The 21,133-nt window shown below is 41.6% G+C and overlaps 2 protein-coding genes and 1 long non-coding RNA gene across 4 annotated transcripts in view; 1 reads left to right on the top strand and 2 right to left on the bottom strand.

The window, feature by feature from the left end:
- Positions 1 to 15,530, bottom strand: LOC123469445 (protein grainyhead-like). 2 transcript variants are annotated; one of them, XM_045168440.1, is made up of 13 exons: positions 15,230 to 15,530; positions 13,733 to 14,762; positions 13,403 to 13,650; positions 12,355 to 12,517; positions 11,235 to 11,346; positions 8,365 to 8,459; positions 7,716 to 7,772; positions 5,079 to 5,180; positions 2,423 to 2,602; positions 2,284 to 2,333; positions 1,980 to 2,196; positions 1,692 to 1,756; positions 1 to 1,537 (listed from the first exon to the last, which is right to left on the bottom strand). In XM_045168440.1, exons 1-13 carry the CDS (start codon positions 15,442 to 15,444, stop codon positions 1,408 to 1,410), a joined length of 2,664 nt encoding a protein of 887 aa, XP_045024375.1. In that variant the 5' UTR covers positions 15,445 to 15,530; the 3' UTR covers positions 1 to 1,407. The 2 variants fall into 2 exon arrangements, with proteins under 2 accessions (XP_045024375.1, XP_045024374.1); XM_045168439.1 differs by having other exon boundaries at positions 13,733 to 14,765.
- On the top strand, positions 7,901 to 8,693 carry LOC123469447. Its single transcript, XR_006642711.1, has 2 exons — positions 7,901 to 8,201; positions 8,272 to 8,693. It is a non-coding gene; the product is annotated as an uncharacterized LOC123469447 (long non-coding RNA).
- Positions 15,503 to 21,133, bottom strand: part of LOC123471576 — a 14,399-nt gene continuing 8,768 nt past the window's right edge. The window contains exon 2 of the mRNA XM_045173210.1: positions 15,503 to 15,773. Coding sequence (XP_045029145.1) covers positions 15,503 to 15,773 — 271 coding nt within the window. The remainder of the gene's footprint in view (positions 15,774 to 21,133) is intronic.

Here is a 21,133-nt window from a genome sequence, read left to right on the forward strand (position 1 = left end):
TTTTTGTAACTGTATATTTTACCACTATAGAGAATATAATTGGCTATCGTTAGACGATGTCAAACAAATGTATCTTTGTTGTTTGTTTTTCTTTTTTTTTGCCTTTTTGCGTTGTTTTTTGTTTTGTTTTTTGTTTTTTTCTAATTTTTTTGTTTTTTTTTGCATGCGGCACTTCATTTTTGTAGTCATCGAGAGATGGTGGCAAAATGAAATCTTTGACGAAACTGCATGTGAAACAAACAGAATAATAAAAATGCTAACAAATACCGGGGAATAAAGATAGACGCTAAAAATGTTGCATAAATCAAGTATTGAAAAGATATAGAGGGGTGAACACGAGATTATTTAAAAAAAAACGTACACCGCATGGTTTTAACGTCCTTTGAGAGGCTAATTGACAATTGGCATGGTGAGTGAACGGAGGGCTTTAAGCTCTCAAACAAATGTCAGCACTTGATGCTTTTTGAGCTAATAGTCATCGTAGAAAGGAAGCGCGTCCAGTAGCATGCATATAAAAGTTGTGAGACAAAACGGGGGACAATTGAGACAAATATCATGAATTTTTAAAACATCCGTTTCAAATAGCGACATAGACGAACATTCACTCAGGTATATCCTAGACCATGGTCGGCCAAGCAACTGGACGAAACAGACAAAAATTATAACTTGATCCGTCATACGACAACATCCGCGTGTACGCACAAATGCAACGCGGAAAGAGAGATTTCTGAAGGAGAGGCATGGCATGATTGGGTTGATCTCATTGGTTTGGCAACAACGATCGACATTTGGCATTGTGCATTATTTAAATACAAATTGACCTTCATCCAGAACTCTAAGCTGCTTCCTAACGTCTCTTTTTCATTTCTTATTATTTAATTTTTTATCATTATTTTTTTTTGTTTATATATATATTCATTTTACGGCAGCCGCTTGGCTGATGGAGGACTGAGATAAGAGTCAACAGTCTGAAGAATTGATATGAGAGAGCTACGAGGAGTGAGTGAGCTGCCGTGTTGTATGTTGTATGAGATCAGAGCGAGTGATGTTGGATGATCTACACCACGCAACTCCTTTGATATGCTAGCGCATCCGAAACAATGGGGGAGAATGTAAATGTAAGGTTCTTGTACAAATCCAGACTTTCTGGGCATTACAGGTGCTATTCATCACGGTTAACTATTATAGCAAAACTATGCATCACTGGTTAGAGTCGGTCTAATATCCTTGAAAGTCACACTGAGGAATCAAATCAGAAGGCAAATTATCTCAGATAATGCACAGTGCTGGCAATTTTGTGCTGATGATCATTGATCAATCTAATTTATATGTAGCATATATTGGATGGCGGGACGATGGCTTAAAGTCGGTCAGTATGACAGTTCGAGATTTCGAGTTTTTAACTTTTCACGTGTCGTAGAGCTCCTTGAGAGTGATGTCATACATTCCCTCTTCCGACGAAGTAGTAATTTCTAAAATGAACAGATCCTCGTTGCAGTAATGTTTGAGCATGTCGTCATCAATTTTGGCCAAAATCCTAGAATTGGATGGGTATACAAGATATACATGAATGAGGACTCACTGCCACAATTACCATCAAATCTAGCCATTCATTTCTAATGTGATTATTGAATGCAATCTGCTTCTGTCTATAAGTTACACTATAAGACGTGGTAAAAACGGATAGTTACCCTTTGGCATTTTTCCTGTAGAGCATGTTGATAGTCGACGCAGATAGCTTGTATTTACTCTCAATCTGTTCATAAACAAAGCCAAATTTTAATGCGTTTTTCTAAACAATACCAAGATGTTGCTAATAGCACGCTTAAAGTCTTATTCGATTTAATGTGTAGGTATAATATATATTTTATGACAAGTTTTTGTGAATAAATGGGGCCATTATTGTGATGATTTAAGAGCCGTGCTCTCCATGAAGCTTGTGGTTAAATTTATTATTGGATGACAGGTTCCACACTTACAGCGTCTAGAAGTCCAAGTGATGTTGGTGGCACCAAATGAAGTGGAGTAAAGGCCAATTCATTTTCCTGGCGCACGTATATCATAACTCGCTCGCATGGAGGAGGTGTTAATTTCCGCCTTTTGGCAGCAGGTGACGCATACAGGGTGGCAATGTTACCAGACGCTGCGATAGCCGGCGGTCCTATTAGGTTTGTGTGCGTGTCCAAAAATTCTTTCCTACATTGAAATGAATATTAAAACGATGGCATAAGATAAAAGGGAAAACAACCAATGATGCAATAGGGAAAAGAGAGTGGTTATTACCTTTCATGATCTTGGCCGTAGAAACTTGGAAGTTCCATTGAAGCCCCAAGCTGTAAAGGAAAATCAATTTTATTTATGGAATGGTTTGAATAAAAGGTTACGCATTTCCATGCAAAGGAGAATAGCGAGAAATGTCTACCTTCTCGTGATCGTCGGGTGTAAAGAGAGTCGGTGGTTTCATCAAATCTGCCATGTGGTAGAATTCGGATCGCTCGGCATTGAGATGGTAAAGTTCCTCCAACCGCTTGTTCCGACCTGTGACGACCATTTTCCTTTTTGCTGCTCGTCTCTCCTCATCGCGTGTTTTCCTTTCCGCTCCCTTTACAAAATACATAGTGATATGTTTACAAGTCCCGTTTTTAATCAAAACTTAAAAGTAGAAGGAAAAAAAACCGTTTTCTCAGATTACAATTGCAAATGTCTACGTCTATGACGTTTTCCGCGAATTTTGTGGCCGCTTGGCGTTTCTTAAATTTCAACGTTCTAAGACATCGCACTTTGACCAGAATGAAATTAACGTTATGATTTTGGCTAACGTTTCTTGGAATACGATTACTTAGATTTATGATTTTTGCTACCCTACATGGTCTTATTGTTTCACATTAGGCTCTTCTTTTATTCAAGAAGCGCTTGACTATAACCTTTCAACGATCACGAAACTAAAGTCGACTTTTACGCATCGATCTTTCTACCTTATTCATTTCGGACCAAGGTCTAATCTAGAGCAAAAGTCATTAAATTCGTAGTAGGCGTGGTAACCAACACATTTTCTACTATAATTTCATATCCACTTGATTGACTGTCCACGGGTGCGACTCGATAAGATATAGTACTACAGGTCCTCTCTCATTTTCATGGGTTCGCCTACAGTGTTCCGCAATTTCATTTCGTATCATGAAACAAAATATATATATTAATATACTTGAAGAAAATAATGGACAAATTCGCCTTTAGTTTGAACCAAAACCACAGGTGAAAATTTTGCCTGCTGAAAAAGGGCGGGTTATTGTTGGGATGACGGTGCCCAGCAGATAAAAGAATATCAAAACGAATGCTGAATGAAGCCTGGCACGCAACCTAGCGATGATGGCCGCAGGATAAAGAGGGTGCGGTCTATCCACGAATCCGTCTAAAACGATTTTTTTTGTCTTTTTTTCCTTTTTTTTTATTTTTAGTGAAGAAATATATTATAGATATGCAAGGAGAACGAAGTCAAGTCAATTCTGTTTCGACGATATCCCTGAACCTGTCGTACAGCCGATTCAATGTAGATGGCACCTAGCAACATATGTTTCTTACCGGCATTCATTAATTGCCCAGCTTGTTCAAACAGTGCAAGAAAATTTCAAGTAATTAAACCAACATGTCGTCTGAATGGTTAAGTCATCCAGTTTTTCAAGCTCTTTAAGTTTAATAGCTGAAAGAAATAGTTGAGTTGATTTGCTAAAAACGAGCTTGACCCTTTTATTACTGTCCAATCCTAATGAGCAAACGTTCGGCCTGGCTGATTAGAATAATCGGTAAGTAAGATCCGAGCTTCTGAAGCCGTCGTGCCAGTGATACAAGATGTAGACCATCGACAAAAACGCACACGACTGCGGTGAAAGCTATTACAAGACATAAGAGAAACGATAATAATTCAGCCAAGTGGTTTTCATCGTTAGTGTTGCTTTCACAAACTATCAAAGACAATCATCCAGTTCTGCGTGCGTTCAGCTTTTATTCATAATTTTGCCGCAAGACGTCTAATGGGTGAAAGTCTCGATGACGGAATGCAAAGCGATTGACCAATCTGACGAATACATGTTTTGTCGTTTTCGTCAGTTCCGTTTCTACTTCTTCGTTTATCGACTCTCCGATTGTCGACTCTTTCGGAACCATGTTTTCTCTAACGCACATTTCAGCCCTGCTTAAATAAACTGAATAATTTGTCGTGATCATCATAATAGAGCTTATCTTGGTTTGCGATAGCCAGTCCATCAGAATTGCTTAAAGTATCTGCGCATATAGTGAATACCCAAACGCAAAAATGTTTGGATTTAACAGTAGACTCCACATCTTCGGTGAGGACAACAACAACAACAACAACTACAACTACAACTACAAAAAAAGTGCATTGTAGATGTAAAACGCAGAATGGAAACTTCAGGATAAAAAAAAAGGTATCTGAACAACGGGATGAGGTTCAGATGGTTTTCGAGCGTGACTCCAGATTTTCATATCATCTCGTAGAAGATCCATCATGCTGGTGGGGTCAAAGATTACACGTCACTTCTCCGCCCTCCTGCGGTACCGACACTTCTTCTACTATACTCTCTCTCCTCTCTTTTTTTCTTCTTCTTATTCTCACTCGCCTTCTTGCTTTCTGACCCTCCCTATCTTATTTTTGCTTTCTGTCGACCATGGAGTCAATCGCAAGTGGCTTGATACAAAAAAAAATAAAAAAAAATAAATAAATACATTTTTAAAAATGACAAAAAAAAAAAAAAAAAAATCAAAATTTCCATGAGACGGATTCGATTGGCTATACAAAACATTTCTTCTAGTAAGCGGAATGCCTGAAATTGAGGAACATTTCGCAATCTCGGCAAAGAAATTTAGAATTCGTCATCGTTAATAAAACCACGCAAATATGTCGATCTACTATTCAATGTGGAAACAAAGGCAATACTCAAGACAGAATGTAACGTCCACTATTTTAACGGAAATGTCAAGATGTAAAGAATCTTGGCGTAGTTCCATTAAAAAAAAAGACCATACGATTTGTTTTTGCAGGCGGTAAAGAAAAGTCTTACCTTATCACAGAAAACTTTAACTTGACAATAGCCACGGTGGAAAACTGGTATGGAATCTCGCGGGTCGTCAAACGTGTCAATTTGCAGATGGAGTGGTAAACCCTGATGAACAAAATAAAGCTTTATTATAATAGGCTAGGCCGAGTAAAATAAAAAAAATAAATAAATAAAAAAAAAAGGTGAAAACACATCGTAGACGCTAATAATAAGGCATGGCTAGATCAAATCCCATCCATCAACATGTGCAAGTAACTGGCAGCCCACGGCATGAATCACACAGAGTGTGTTCATCATTCGATTTATTCAAATGATTAAGGTCAGTGAAAATGTGTATGGATAAAGTATGTCTCGAACTTCACCATATCACTATATATAGCCATGGAGGAGCGGTGCCCAGGGTTCAATCGAATCAACATTGAAAATGCGTGTCAGTTTTATGCTTTGAGCCCCGCGGACGAGAGGTAAAGACTTGCGAGTTCAATAGAGTAAAAAAAAAAGGGAAAAGAAAAAGAGATGCATATAATACAACAGATCCACACATACACAGCAAAAGAAAAAAAGAAAAAAAAAATGAAAAAAAATTCTGTTTTGGTATGCTTGCTTTGATGTGCTGTGTGTGTGTGTGTGTAAAGAAAAACCTGGACAGGTGTCCGTCACGGTGAAGAAAAAACGAACGACTGAAAAGAGAGGAGAGAGGGAAAGATGGACGTCTGTAGCTAGCAGATTAAATCAAGGCCTGGCGTGTACAATTGCGATGCCAAGTGACGCATTTCTGGCTATCTGTTTGGAATTGGTTTCCCGCCCCGAACGAAGAAAAACTCTTCAAAGTAAACAACTCAGTGTTATGCAAACAAACATTTTCTACATGTAGTACACGCTGTGGAAACGCCTCGCCTTTCGATTGTTTAACTAACTCTTTCGCGTTTCTCAAACTACTCGGCTTCAGTGTGTCACCCCCCCACCCTCCACCCCCCATCTCTCTCTCTCTCTCTCTTCCGCTACGGCGTCAAACAAAAAAGGAATGCCAGGGCGAAAGAAAAATGTAACGACACTGATATGTATCGACACAAGGAAGAAAATGAACACACGGTCGCTGTGTATAAGTATATAGTAGCTCGCATAAGATAAAGGGTAGGATTCGGCTCGGCCGCTCACTTATGCGGGAATAACAGCAAGAATGATGATGCCGAGCGATGGCGGCTTAGAAATCAATCAATCCTATTGCTGCAACTCGCTACAGAGGACGTAGACATAAAGAGAGAGAAGAAAGAAGAGTCCAAAGAAAGAGCAAAAGGTCTCCCTTCTTTCTCCTCTCCAAGAGATAGTTCATTTGCATAGCAAAGGAGGAAGAGAAAAAGAAAATAAAAATACAAAAATCAAAAAGAGCTGGAGGTAGACAGATAGGGTGAGAGAAATCGGTCCGTGAGAAAACGGCCGAGAACTCGTAGAAGAAAAGAGAAGCAAAGAGACGAGAAGAGAAAAGGTGACACAGACATAGAGGCCAGTCATGGAGGTATTGGAGGAGGGGTTTGCATCAGAAAAAGGGGATGAACATGTGAGCATCGCTTTTTAACTATGGCACAAGGGCACTTCTTTTGATTGGTAACTATTTCACGGATGTTTCACTATAGCAACTACCAGGGCGTTTTTTGTTTTGTTTTGTTTTTTTTTATCGCTCGTCTCCTGAGAAATGAAAGAGTAAAGCAGATCGTTGTAGTTTGATCTTAGACGGCCAATACACTTCGTATTGGACGTTTTCTTTTTTGTATTTTTGGTTTTTTTTTTTTCTTTATTGATTTTTAATTTTCAATCCAATGGCGACTTGGACTGTTCCAACCAAATACTAATCAGATTGAGCACATTTTTGTTTTGGACAAAGGAACTCTTGGGTTTCTTCACTTCGATGAGGGATATAAAAGAAGGAGAAAAAAAAAAGCACAAGGTCTTTTTTTTATATTTTATCAAAGCACGTCCCAGCAACTAGCCAATAGAGAAAAAAAAAATGGAAAAAAAAAGCCAATGGACTTTATATGTTCGAGCTAATTAGATTACTTAAAAGAAATTTCGTTGCAACCCGATTTGAAAGGAGAGAGAAAATACAATGAGAAAGACGATCGGAAATGACAGTTGACGATAGCAAGAGATACTAAATTAAAGCAGTGGTGGTATGCAGAGCAAAGCTATAAAGCTCGGGTGTGCGTTTGTCCTGCGATCGAATCCTAATTCTCGATTTGCATATGAAAGAAGCGACCAGACCGTGTGTACCCTTTCGCTTTTGAGAGCAAAGATGGGGCGGTATAGCGAGGCTGGCAAGAAAAGAAAAAAGAGGGGGTTGAACTGAGCGCAAATCGACCTGATCTTATTCACAGTTCACTGTGTGGCATTACTCAAAGAGAAACTTCCAGTGCATCGATGGACGGTGAAAAAGTATTGCACAGTAGGCCCTCAATGTCCAACCTCTACTTCTACTTTCCCATCGCATAGGTGCTAACACGAATTCAAAAGCGTTTCAACTACACACACATACGCAATTTCTTTATTCCGAGTGCCTGTTTGCTCTCCCCAGCAAATCCCTACCAATAACACAGAGGAATTTAAAAGGAAAACGAAAAAAGAGGAGCTGTTATTCTCCCTTACCTTCACTCCTTTCTGGCTGCTGAAGTCCGTACTTAGACACTGGACGGCCACGTTGATCTAAACAAAATGCACAAGGACAGAAGGCAAAAAAGAAAAAATCGATTATGAGACATTGGCGACGTTATCGTCAACTCTTAACTGATTAACACTGTAAAGGCAGCTCGGTTCCATTTCTGTAATCTCAAGCCAACTCAATGTCTCGCTCGTAACCTGGACTGCTCTAGTTTCCCTTTTTGTTTTCCCATGGACACCAGACAGCCATAGCCATGTGAATTAGACTTGTGCGTTTTACGTTGATCCCGATACAAAAGCGCAACATAATACCGAAGATATATACATTGGTATTCTACCAATGCCGGAAAGCTGGCGACTTGTGTGACGTTTGCTCCGACTATACGTGAGACCTTTGCGAGCAAACCAACACTCGCGTCAACTAGGGCAAAGGCAACGGATTTCGAAGCGTACATTCCAAGTGCAGCAGTTCAAGTTAAAAATGAAACTCCTTTTTTTTTTTCTTGTTTGTTTACATTTTTGAGTTATTTTTCTTGCATTGTAGATACCTCGTCGTTGTTTCGGATCGGCTCGCGCAATTTTTTACGATCTGAAAATTACGAGAGAAATCGACGAGAGAGAAGAATCGAATAATTACCTTTGCTGAACTTTCCAGCGGATTCCAATAGATACATATAGCGTTGTGAGCCACCTCTTCGATGCAGCCAATGAGGCCCGAGCTGTTCTTCGTATCTGGAGACGGCACAAATTCAAATAACAATATATTAGTACATGTCGATTGCGTAATACTGCACGGTTTCAAACTGCTACGTCAGGCAACGATAATATCGTAGTAATGAAAAAATGGAAATATATTCAAATCGGACCGCGTATTCAGGAAGGTAAGTTTAGTTTTCGTAAATGGTCATCATATTCAAATACCTGCTACTGCTGATATTTGCAATAATAACATTCAAATGCGATGAACTTCTTTAGTCAGACTTCTTTTTTTCGCGCCTAAGGCATTCCTAACCTATAGGTCACAGCCAGTTTTCCCAGTTTTTTTTCTTTTTCTTCCTAGCACTATGAAGGTTGTAAAGGGAGTCTATGTGTCAATGGGAACTGCTTAGAATAGAAAAACTACAGACTCGTAAATGACAGCCACTTGTCCCCCCCCCCCTTCTTTCTCGTCCCTCTAACCGCTTTTTACAACTCAGTTTCTCTTGCGTATTTATTTATTTTTATTTTTATTTTGCCGGCCCTGCCGTAAAGTGCGCGTTGCGAAAGGGTGACGGAACTAACAGTTTTGTCTGAAATATTCCAAGACGTAAAAATAATCGAGGGGGGTGAACCATTTTTGTTTTAATTCAATAATGATGGCCGCATGCTTTCTGTTGCTGCTTTATATTCTCCCGATGGTAATGAGGAACGAGAAAAGACTATCGCCCAACTGGCGATTTGGTGGAATTTCCAAAACGATTCGATTGGCCTATTGATGCTGGATAGGGCCAATTCAATGTCGACCGTTTTTGCCGCACTATTTTTGCACGCCACGAGAAATCTATAAGGAACTGTAGCCACTGAAAGGGGAAGAAAGGGTTGTAAAGAGGTCCGAATGAAATAGCAAGTTTACTACACAAAGAGACCGGAGGAGGAGAAGCATAGCGAAATTGTAGGACCAGGTCACAAAAGGCCCATTTTTTTGAAGCGGCTCTCCCTTTTTTTTGGTTTTTTTGTTTGACGGTCGCATACACGTACGCTCGGGAAAAAATGAGTTAGTTACCAGATACCAAACGGATTGGCGGGTAGGAAGAGGGTTGGTTGAGAGGGTTGCCGAGCTAAAGGTGGTGAGCAGAGAGGAATGAAGAAGAGCCGTGCGGCATTTTCTTTTTTGTCTAGCAACTTGATGCCCGTGAAAACTCTAACAGAAAAGGGTCACACAGAGTGAGCCTTCTTTCTGTCTGCTCACTTACCCCCCAACTCTCCCCTTCGACCGAATCATAGCCTTTCCGCAACGTTTCCTCAGAGGAAATATAATTCAGGTGTACGTGTGCAACGGAGCATCGGGGCTAGCTGCCATCCACCCCTTTCCCTTCGTGACCATCCTTTCGCCTCGATGTACTTTTTGTGTGTGTTTTTCCGCAGCTCCCAACTGCTACGCTTATCAACATGACGCAAGAGGTCACGCGTGGACGAAATGCAGCTGTTTGCATTCGCCTTATACGTCGTTAACACGACAGTTCCAACGTCTCTATTCAGAGAACTGGCTATCAAGAGGCAACTAGCCAACGACCATGTAAAGCAGCTAGCAGAGTCAACAAAGAAATCAAAAATCAAAACCAAAACAAAAACCAAACAAAAACCAAACAAAGCCAAAGACGTTCGGAGACGTAGACAAATGCGAGTAATTCCGTGACCGCTCGCTTCGACCGTCCAATCTCCAGTCCACTTTCTACCTGTTGGTGGAGCTGGTTTCAGAGCAGATGTCACATCGAGATTATTGCGTTTGATTTCTTATTTCTTTTGTCTCGTCCAACCCGAGCTTGCCATGGACATGCAAAGAGCCAGCCCTTCGGTTTTTTTTTCTTTTTCCTTTTTTTTTCTTTTTTCTTTTTTTTTGACATTAGCTATTCAGTTAGAAGGAGCCAACATTTCAAGATCCCCCCCCCCCTCCAAAAAAAAGGGTAGATACATAACAGGAGCACGGTTTACTGGGCTTGACACGTTAGCTAGATCAACCTGATTTCCCCCTTCCTCATTTTTTCCATTCTCTTGCCCATCAGTCATTGGCTCTCTCGTTCTTTCTCGTCAAACTATTCGTGTCTCTTTTATTTCACTCTATTCTCATTCTACTAGCGGTTGACGTCTTCCGCACGTTGACATTTCACGGTCTTGCTAGTATCGCTTCTCTGGCTTTCAGAAACGAAATCAACAAAGACAGCGTAGCAAAGCAGTCTGAATTTGAAAAAAAAATTTTTTTTTTAAGCAATAAAGGAAACAGACAGTCGTAACAATGTCCATCGCTTTCGCTATTTTTTCCGTTTTTTTTTTCTGTGAATAAAAAAAAAAAATTCTCACTCTTTCGAATAATGAATTTGCATACTGTATGTATAAAGAAAAAAAAATCTCTAGATGAAAAATCTGACAAAACCAGAAAGAAAACGTCGACAATCAACTAAGTTACCCGCTTCTATTTTGTCATCTCTTTTATATTCAACCAAGATTCATCGTTGATAGCGACGATGCAAGTATTAACTATTTGACCCATCTGCCATACTCGTTATAGCTGTTTGCTTGGATTATTATTTGTTTCCCGAGAAGTCAAACTGGGCGACATATCGTTGATCGGTCGAGACCGGGCAAACGTTACATCAACTTTCACGACTGGCTTTTCATCTGAGAACTGCTGTATCAGTTTTGTTGTTGTTGTTTCTTAAATCTAACAAGGTTGCCTCGCATTTTTGTTGAAGGCGAAGAACAGAATAACTAGCATCTAGAAATCTACATTGCTTTGATTAAGGTTCATACCTGCGTCGAGTATCCGTTGTTTAGCGCTATGTTGTCGTCCATGCCAAAACTGCCAGGCCTTGGCTTCGTCATCGGTGCTCTTCTCCTCGCGGAACACCAGCATCACCATCGTCTACGTGCGTTCAAATCATACCCGAAGAAAACAAACAAAAAAAACAAACAAAATACGACAATAAACAAGTTTGACATGATGGCTATCGAGAAAATTAAAACAATACAGGAGCAGAATGTTATAATTCGAATCAAGTGTCGACGAAAGACCCCCAAAAGAAAAGAAAAAAACAAAAACATGAGAAGAATGGAACACCTTCTTCCAATTGAATAGGCGACACCGTAAGGGCGGAATGGGGTAATAAAAAGAAAATAAACCCAACTGGTAACCAGGTGTTTTCGGTGTCGTAAACCTGCAATTTACTGGCTATCTTACTGTCCGAGAAGGAGGTTCCAACACTTTGGCTGCTTTCGGGAACGTTTTATGCATTTCATTTTTCTTTGCAAGATTTCTGGCGCGTGTTTGTGTTGCTGTTCGCACAACACCGTGACGGCTTAACTTTTCATCTCATTTTCATAGTTGCCATGATTGTCTTTCGTATTTTTGGCGGATGTTTTGGATGAAATTTAGCTAACGCTTTTTACTCATTGGCTCTCAATTGTGGAGCAAACGAAAATTCGAAAGTCGGTTGGACTAATACGACGTCAAACGTATGCATTAGAATGCCTCCCAGTGTGGCCTTTACGTGATGCAAGAAATTTCGTCGTTTCACTGCTCCATTTCTTCAAAGTATAATGCGGGTTTCATCGTTACCGTTCAGTGTGATTAGCTACTCTTTGGACAGAACTACAACGCCCTCCCTCCCTCTCTGAAATTCATCTGCGACGTGTAGATACCTGCATCCAAGTGGGGGACTGATTTCAATGCAAACTAGGTCATCATTTTCTGACAAGCTAATGAACTGTCAAGCAAAAAGATGAACGATGGATAGCTGAAGAATAATTAGCGGGTCTAATTTCTAAAGATTCCAAATAGAAGTTTGGAAAAAGAGAAAAAAAAGAAAATGCAAAACAAAAAACAGAAAAAGAAAAGAAAAGAAAAGAAAAAGCTGGCAGAAGTTCAGTCTACCTTGACGGTCTGGTTTTTCAATGGTCGCTCCGGATCGGGGACGTATTCTAGAGTTATCCCGTAAAACTGGCCTTTATTAATATAGGTGATACGGTCATCTTCTCGCCGCTGTGAAGTTGAAATCGGAGACTCCAGGTAGTATCGGAACCCATACTGGTTAAACCTGTTAAACATTACAGAAATTGAATGTCATGTTTGCACAGTTGAATTAGTCGTCTCAGTAAAGACGCACTTCTTTCACACACCACACACACACAAAAAACCGAAAAAACAAACAAACAAAACAGGTAGACAGGAGAAGAATCAAATTGAAAAAAACAAACAAAAAACAAACTGGATTGTGCCGCTATACATGCCCCATAGTAAGAAACCGTTTGCAACCAAAAATGAACTAAAAATACAAGATTCCCGCTACTTGGATCGTTTGTTTTGTAGGCAGAATGAGAAACATTATATACACCAATGATTCAAGTAGAAATAACCTCAAATAATAGGTCAATACCACGAATTCATTATAATCCTGCTGCTCGCAATGGTTCGGAGTCATTTCGGAGTCGAACAGTATAACCAGACATTAAGCATCACGTCTATAATGCGGCTTTGAAAACTGGACTGGACTGGCAAGTATATTATACGGAAATCCGCGATGTTCCTACGTTAATTTACTCGAAAAGCGCTCTGGGGCAATCAAAAACACATATGTGAGAACCATTTGCTTTCAGCATTATTTCGGGTTTACCTGTCGCTCTTGGTAAGGGTTACTAGTTATTAAAGAAAACAGATCGACCGATCGGGGAATACTTTTTTTGGTTTTTTTCGGTTTGGCTCGATTTCTTCAAATGCAAACTAACAACTAGAAACCAGCTCGTTCTTCTTAATGTTCATGAGTGTTTTCCGCAGGTAATAAACTGACGATCGTCTAGCGTAACGCAACAACAACGGAAAGGAGTGAACTTTAATCGAATGCAATCGACCAAAAATAGGGCAATGAACCTGAGCTTGGAAGAAGTTCGTAATCGAAAAGGCAGCGATAGCTCCAGAGACTTACACTTTTGGAATCTGAATTTTGTCGACTTCGCTTTGGCGGTTGCAGTCTGGCCACGAACGGGATCGCGACGAATTGAGATGCGCACTGCCAGGTGACATGCTCGACTTGGAGTGCTCGCCACCAGACGTCGGCGTTCGGCTGCCCTCGTCGCTGCCACCGTGAGCGCTGTTGTGATGCTGCTGTTCCGATGACGGATGCTCGATGGCCGGCTCACCAATCAAGCCCGGGTATTCCGTGTAATCAAAATTCTGCCAACATCAATTCGTAGTTAGATGAGCCTACGAGTGTGCGAAAGAACGCGGGCATGGTTTCGGTTTGCAGTAGACCTACCTGTTGGGCGACGGATTGGTCGCGAGGGGTAACAGCGTCGACCCCGATGCCGCTGTCGGGCGACGGCAAGTCAACGGTCAGTCCGGTGCCCTGCTGCTGCTGCTGCTGTTGCTGTTTGTAGATGCCACCCGGCTGATTGCGGATGAAGCGATCACCGAAGCCAGTCTCGTGTCCTTCGCCATAAGCGAGCTGTGCCACGGCGCGGGCGTACTGCTGATCGCCGCTGCCGCCATTTGCATTGGCGTTGCTGTTCGTGGTTGCGCTGCTGTTGAAGTAGTCGCGATAGAACGAGTCGCTGGAGCCGACCGACGAGCTGACCGCGTAAGCAGTCGGCTGTTGGCGCAACGTGGATGATGGATGGATGGCCGTGTAGACGCCAGATTCATTAGGTGAAACGAGCCCGTAAGCGGGACCAGGAGACGAATCATAGCCATGATTGTTAACCGTCTGAATGCTGGCCAAGCCACTTTGTTGGTGTCCGCTGCTTCCGACGGCACCGCCGTTACTGGTGTACGCAGACGGCGAATATTGCTGCTGCAAGGCCGACTGGATGCCGGCGCGAGCCAAGTCGAGAGCGGCCGGGGACATCATCGTATTGTCGCCGTCGTGTTGCTGCGACTGTTGAGACGAGACGGGACGCCGGATGTGGATGACGGAACCGGAGGTGTTGGCGCCGTCGCGGCTGTCGTTGACGCTGCTTCCGCTCATGACGTGTGATATCGACTCTAGACGAGGGATCATTTCGTGGACCAATTCGCCGTCCGCCAAAACACGCGAGATAACGGTGCCGCTAACTCCACCGTCGACTTTGTTGTCACTGGAGCTGGTGCACACGATTCTCGAATCTGGATGATGGAGGACGTGACGCAGGTTCCTCCTCGTCAAGTCCTCTGGCTCTTTTTTGATTGCAAGTGGATAGATATCAGGCTCAGAAGCTGATCCTTCGTGAGACTGGTGATTTTGACCACCGATTTCTTTGCCGCTGGACAATCCGTCGGCCGAAGATGAATGAGAGCCGCCCATTCCGTTCCTGCTATATATATTAACAACAACACCCAAATAACAAAACACAAATAAAAAAACAAAATAAATAATAATAACTACAGCCACAACAAAGAATAGGGGGAAAAATAAAAGAAAAAAGAAAAACCATTCTGTATAAATTAACTGAATTTGCTGAAATTGCTACCTCACTATGGGCATGTAGTACTATAATGTAGTTGGCCTTGCCCATTTTGACTTGTTTGTTTCAAATTGTAAACACTTGAAGCAATTCTACTTTAATGAACGTATTTTTTATGTCTGTCTTGTATTCCAGTGGGTCAGCTTTTTAATTATTTATTTATTTATTCATTTATTTCTTTATTTATTTATTTATTTTTGTTTTGTTTTGATTGAATCTAGCGCATGCCTCTTGTACTACATCAGTTTATCCAAATGGTTTATGGACTGCGAATCGACAGCGTCAAAGGGGGCCAAGTGAAAGGTTAAACTTACGGCCAAAGGTCATTCATGGATTTGCCGTCTTTATGACCAGGTTGGACAGACGACGAAATAGGCAGGCCGTTGATTAACGAGTGGTGCTGATGCGACTGGTGATGATGCTGGCTCTTGCTTGGATAATAGTGGTGCTCGTACGAGACCAAAACACTTCCGACCGAATTGACGGATGTTTCCTCGCTCAATGAGTTGCCTCCGCCCAAGTGCAGCATGGCATTGGTGGCTGCATGCAACGGATGCTCGTAGAAAGTGTTGCGCCAGGCAGCGTCCTCATTTTCTGAAGTGGGCAGTTGAAGCGCCACCTGCTCCGCTGCTTCCGCCGCTGCCGCCGCCGACAGCGCCCAACGTCTCAGCAGCAGAGCTCATGCGGATCCGCGTGACACTCGGAGACGAAGACGAGCGTCGCGACGGGGAGGACGGCGATCGCGCTGGCGAATTGGAAGCACCTAATTTGACGGGCGGCAGAACCTGCTGCATGGGCTGGTGCCGAACGGCTAACGGCTCGCTAACTGCTCTTCCACAAGATTTCAACTGCTCTTCCCTAAAGGTGAATCACAAAAAGGTTACAGTTTTATCGATTTTTTTTTTTTCATTTTGTTTTGGTTTTTTCTTCTTCTTCTTCTTCTTTTAATGTCATTTCAAAATGCGTCCTCAAACAAAAAAAGGAAACAAAAACTTGAAAATCCAATGAGAAGAAATAGTCTGACAGTCTGGCATGGCTCCATACCAGACTGCGTGATTGGTTGAAAAACATTTATCTCTACGAATAATTGACGAAGTAGAGAGGACGCACGAAGATAATATACCGGGATTCGAATTCCTATTGGACATCTAAACCATTTGGAAGGGATGGAACTTGGAAGGTGAGTGATAGTAAGGAGGGGGGGACAGGGCGGCTCTGTATAAAAATCCACTCAAAATAAAAATAAAATAAAAAAAAACCAAAAAAACAAACAAAAAAAACAAAAAACAAAAGAGAATGGTATAGAAGAATAAGAGATGATGGAATTCGTATCACGGCATACTGCCAGAATGGCTGTGCTTAGTTGAGCTGTCGGCAGAGAACGAACTGCCTGTGACCATCTAAGAAGATTTTAATTGGAACGGTGAGTTGAGCACGAACGGGCGCGGATGAAAAATACGTGTGATAACATCCGATAAAGTTAATGTCATTTTGAAATATGGACGAGACAGAGAGGTATAGGACAGTGTTGACTAAGAAAGGGGAGGGAGGTGGGGGGGAGTAGCGGAGAGGAGGGGAGGGGGTGGAGGGAAAGAGCGATAGAGACATGTAGACTGAAGAGAAACCAAGTCAGTTGAAGAAGATGTCGACTGGCAGCGACAAAGTGCTGTTGCTCTTATCACAACCTAATGCCGTCTATGGATGCTCTTTCTATAGAACCAACATGTTGGTGCTGAGCGTTGACGGTTCACCGTTGATAAAAAAAAGCCAAAAAACCAACTCACAAAAATAAAAACCAAAAACAAAAAAAACAAAAATACCCGAAAAATTTACACACACACAAAAAGAAATCTAACGAAAAGAAAAAAGAAAAAAGAAAAAAGAATAGAAAACTGGAATGGAAACAAAACAAGCCGCTTCGCCGAGTTCTTCTTATTAGAGTTGCACTTCGCCATGTAACAGATTTTCGATAGGAACTCCTGGGTTCTTGTCAATGCCAAACACGCGCATTTCGATCGCTGCCATTTAATTGGCAGGAAAGAAAACCAGTCTGAGATCTATCATACTGAATGTTCCCGCCCTTAGAAACGAAAAGCACATCAACCAAAAAGAAAAGAAGAGAAAAAAAAAAAAAAAAAAATGAGCAACAATAACAACAACAACAACAGCAACAAACGAAATAGAATAAAAAAGAAAAAAAGAAAAAAGGGATGGCTATGTTAGGATCGTCTTAATTGTCCCAAGTGAATGACACAAGATAGATGACTTGTGTCTGCTAACTCTCTGTCGGCTGCCGGGCAAATGTCCCTCGGCTGAAGTTCAGCTACCAGACATTAGTTGAACACCAAACGCATCAGCCAACTGTTTTCCAGAACGAAAGCTATCACGGCCAAATGACAGTCGTCAAATGAATTTACAATGTAATCTACGAAAGCGTATTGGATTTTTGGACTCATCACAAACCTCTATTTATTTGTGTTTTGTTTTTCCGTTTTTCCGTTTTTTCGTTTTTTCTTTCGATCTCTTTTCCAAATCGAGCGACAGCCTGATGACCCTCCCCGCCGTTCGTGCGCTTCGCGATCGCAATTACGGAAGAATGTGCGCGCGCGCGCGCTCAAAGTAATTCGAAAGCACGACCACCAAACGAACAGAAAACCACTATGTTTAATTGTTTAGCTACATACATCGTCTGCTGGTAAGTATGACATCTTACTACTTGTCGGGCAGCCTTCCAAAAATAGAAATGGCAAGCAATAAAGATGAGCCGTGCCACTGTTTGTTGATCGCATTGATGGGTAGCATCAGAGGTCCGCGTGACTTGCCGCTACCCTTTTTGGTATACAAACATTAGTAAAGCCTCGCAACGGGTAACAGGTAGTTAGTGTCGGTAGGAGCTGGTTACGTAATGCGGTCTCCCGCGACGTATTTCTGGACCGACGGGTTGAGCCGTCTCGGACGCCTGGCGAGAGCTATCAATGGTCGGGTGTGGCGCGAAACTCATTACTTATGCATTCAAAATAATAGTCCCTAACTTCCGTTGGCAGCCTATTTGCTGTTCTTGTATCTCTTGGATGTTTATGGACACGGCATAATAACAAACTTACAAAACAAAACAAAACAAAACAAAACCAAAAACACTCCTTCTTTCTGCCTAAAAGACGCTGTTATTTGACACTCGCGAGATTCACTTGTCAATTGCTTGAATCGCATCGCTTCGAGATCGTATTGATGGGCAAACATAGGGAAACGTAACCGATCAATTGAACGGCTGACGAAAGAAAACAAAATAAGGAAGCGAGCGGCTAAACAAGTGCGGCTGTCATCTGCTTGTCTTATAGCTTTTATGACCCAACAAGTGCAGAAAGAGAGAGAGATTGTAAGAATGGTTCGCTTTATGGGCTGCTGCTGCCAAAAAAACACTGAAACAAAAAACTAACGTAAAAAGGGTGAAACAATAAAAAACGATTGGTTGTATAACCATCCACACGGCGCTTTTGTTTCCACTGTCTACAATCGTTTTCTTTCGGTTCTTTTGACTCTTTCTTTTTTCTTTTTCTTTTTTTTTTGGTGGCAACTTTTTTGCCACCCTTTCTCCTTTCTTGTCCTCTACTTCTTTTGCTCCCTTCCTATCCCATCACAGTTTTGCGCTGCCAAAGTGGCCATGCCATTCGGCGCAATTCACTGGGTTCAGAATTTTCCAAAGAAAAAGGAGCCATAAAGTTGGAAATAAAAAAAGAGGCCCAAAAAGAAAACTGCGAGCAAAATAGAAAACAAAACAAAAAAATGTCTTGAATTTAAAAAATAATGATAATAAAAAAAAAAAAAAAGAAAAGAACGAAAATAAGAGGAAGTTGAAAAAGGGTAACAAAGATTTCTCGAGTTTCCTATATCAATGTTGCGTCAAGTGTAGGTGGAAGTGGAAAAGGAGGGTGAAGTTATGCACCCAGGTGACGAGACCTTTTTTTTTTTTTACGATCAGCCGACGCTCTTCTTTTGTCTCTTTCCCCCCTCCTGTGCTCTCTCTCTCTTTCTCCACGTCTCTCTCTAACAGAGGCGGGAACGCAGATAAGACGATGATTGACTTGAAAGAAAAGAAAAAAAACTCGGAGCCTCACATGAGAAGGAAATAAGAAAAAGGATTTTTTTTTTCCGTGGGTTTTTCGGGGTATAGATTTACCGTGCCGTGTTATTTCACTATTTTTTTTTTATTCGCTTTTTGAGTGTATGTCAGCGAGTGAAAGTTTCGTGTCTAACTTTCTGGCATATCGAGACAGTTGGAACTTGGGAAGGATACCTAGCAAAAATATAAAAAATAAAATAAATAAATAAAAAAAAAAAAAAAAAAAAAAAAAAAAAAGGCTCGAACATTTTGCCGAAAGAGGGAAACTCGCACGCAAACAACGAAATACGAATAGCGCGCCATCCACGTGAAGACGTTCTTTTTCGAACGGCTGAGATTTTTACGACTTGCTCTCTACACATTTGCGCTATTCGGCCTTTTTCGCTGCAGCTTTGGCTTTTCGCAAAGTGCTAGAAGGTGTGAGTCACCCGATATCAATTAGCGAGCAAACAGGTTCGTTAGCTAATTCCACGCCAAACGCTGAATTCCGATACGCAAGTCAAAGTGTCTAATTGTCCCGACAATAACGCGGGGCAAATGTACGGATGTCGCGGGACAAGAATACGACACGTGCGCAACAAGCAAAATAGAGTGAATGAATGTTCGTTACCTGGATGGGCACTTGTCGTAGGTCGCTGAAATTAAAATCACCGATGGTCGAATCAAAACGTTTGATTATACCACAAACCACTGCGGTCAATGCGCCAACAAGCGACAGATGACTCAATCATTGTTCGGCCAAACGGCCAAAGTGTTTGTTTTGTTTTCGTTTGTTTTCGTTTGTTTCCTTGTAAAGATGGTCAACACTAGTAGCGCCCGATACGAGTGCGCCCGACGAATGTTTCAAATCACTAAAAACCAAACATGAACTGTGTCGTCTGAATGATTATTCCGTGATGCGTGCGGTAGCCAACAATTGAAGTGGTGCGCTGCGTGATGGGAGTGCTGCCGCCTTTGGTACCGACTTGCTGGCCAGTGACTGTGCCAAACTTGGGGAAAGCAAGTAAAGTCCCTTTCGGTCGTTGAGTTAGCCAGCCTCCAGCCATGCCAGCCCCTACCATGACTGAACTGGCTTGCGCTACCCTTTTGCTTCACGTCGGGGGCCTTCAGTTTTTTTAGCCGTTTCTCAGCTCTTCTGTACGGCTCTTGGTGCGCAACAATGAGTTGCAGCAGCGCCCCTTTCTGCTAGAGGCGCGAAGATTCACCAATTACTTTGCATACCAAGTCCCGCCTACTTCTCTCTTCCCCCACCTCACCCCACCTCTCAACCTCACCCCACCCATACACTATAAGCTAGCCGAGGTTCCCATGCCATCTACTATGCGGTTTGCTACTTTGGACTATTTGATTCTGTGTGTCGCCTTCTGAAATACCGGCCAACGTCCTGGCCTCGTTGCTCATTACACAACAGCCGAGTCTTATCACTACCGCTCTGAAATCGTGTCCGTTTTCACGTTTTAATGACATTTCAATTTACCTGCAAAAGAAATTCTTCTTCCTGGTTTCGTAAACATTTTTTTTTTTTTTCGAAGTTCAACGCTTGACGTTCCCATGGTGGATCTACATAGTCAGTTGTGTTGAACTGCGTAAAAGTCCACTCGTTTATGAACATCAAGAACATTTAAAAAAGAGCAGAGCTATTTATCTTCTTTGCAGTCTTACTTTAGATGTGTGACGCGCATTCAATTTCTCAATGAATGTGCTCGATTATTAGTGGAAAAAAAAAACAACAAAACAAAAAAAAATATATATATATAAATAAAAAATACATTGTTACATTATGATTTGCCACGGATTTTGCAACACGATCGAGTTGGAACATTGTTCGAAGTGAAACCAAGCTAGCTATGCAAGCCCGCGGTAACGCGTGCATCAAGAAACACACATGCACTCGAAATCGCAAAAAAATTTGCAATGCAATTTTTCCAAAAGTCGAACTAATAAAAAACAAAAAATTCTAGTTTCAGCACCCGATCATTAACCTGTTGAATTTGTTACGCCTTTAGTTAATATACCTTTAGCAGCCAGGATGGCTAGAAAACCTTCCAATAAAGAAAGATCTCCAACGCAAGGCTGATAGCTTCTATCTAGTTAGCCA

This window comes from Daphnia magna, linkage group LG1 (genome assembly GCF_020631705.1).
Source record: "Daphnia magna isolate NIES linkage group LG1, ASM2063170v1.1, whole genome shotgun sequence".
NCBI classification, from domain to species: Eukaryota; Metazoa; Arthropoda; class Branchiopoda; order Diplostraca; family Daphniidae; genus Daphnia; species Daphnia magna.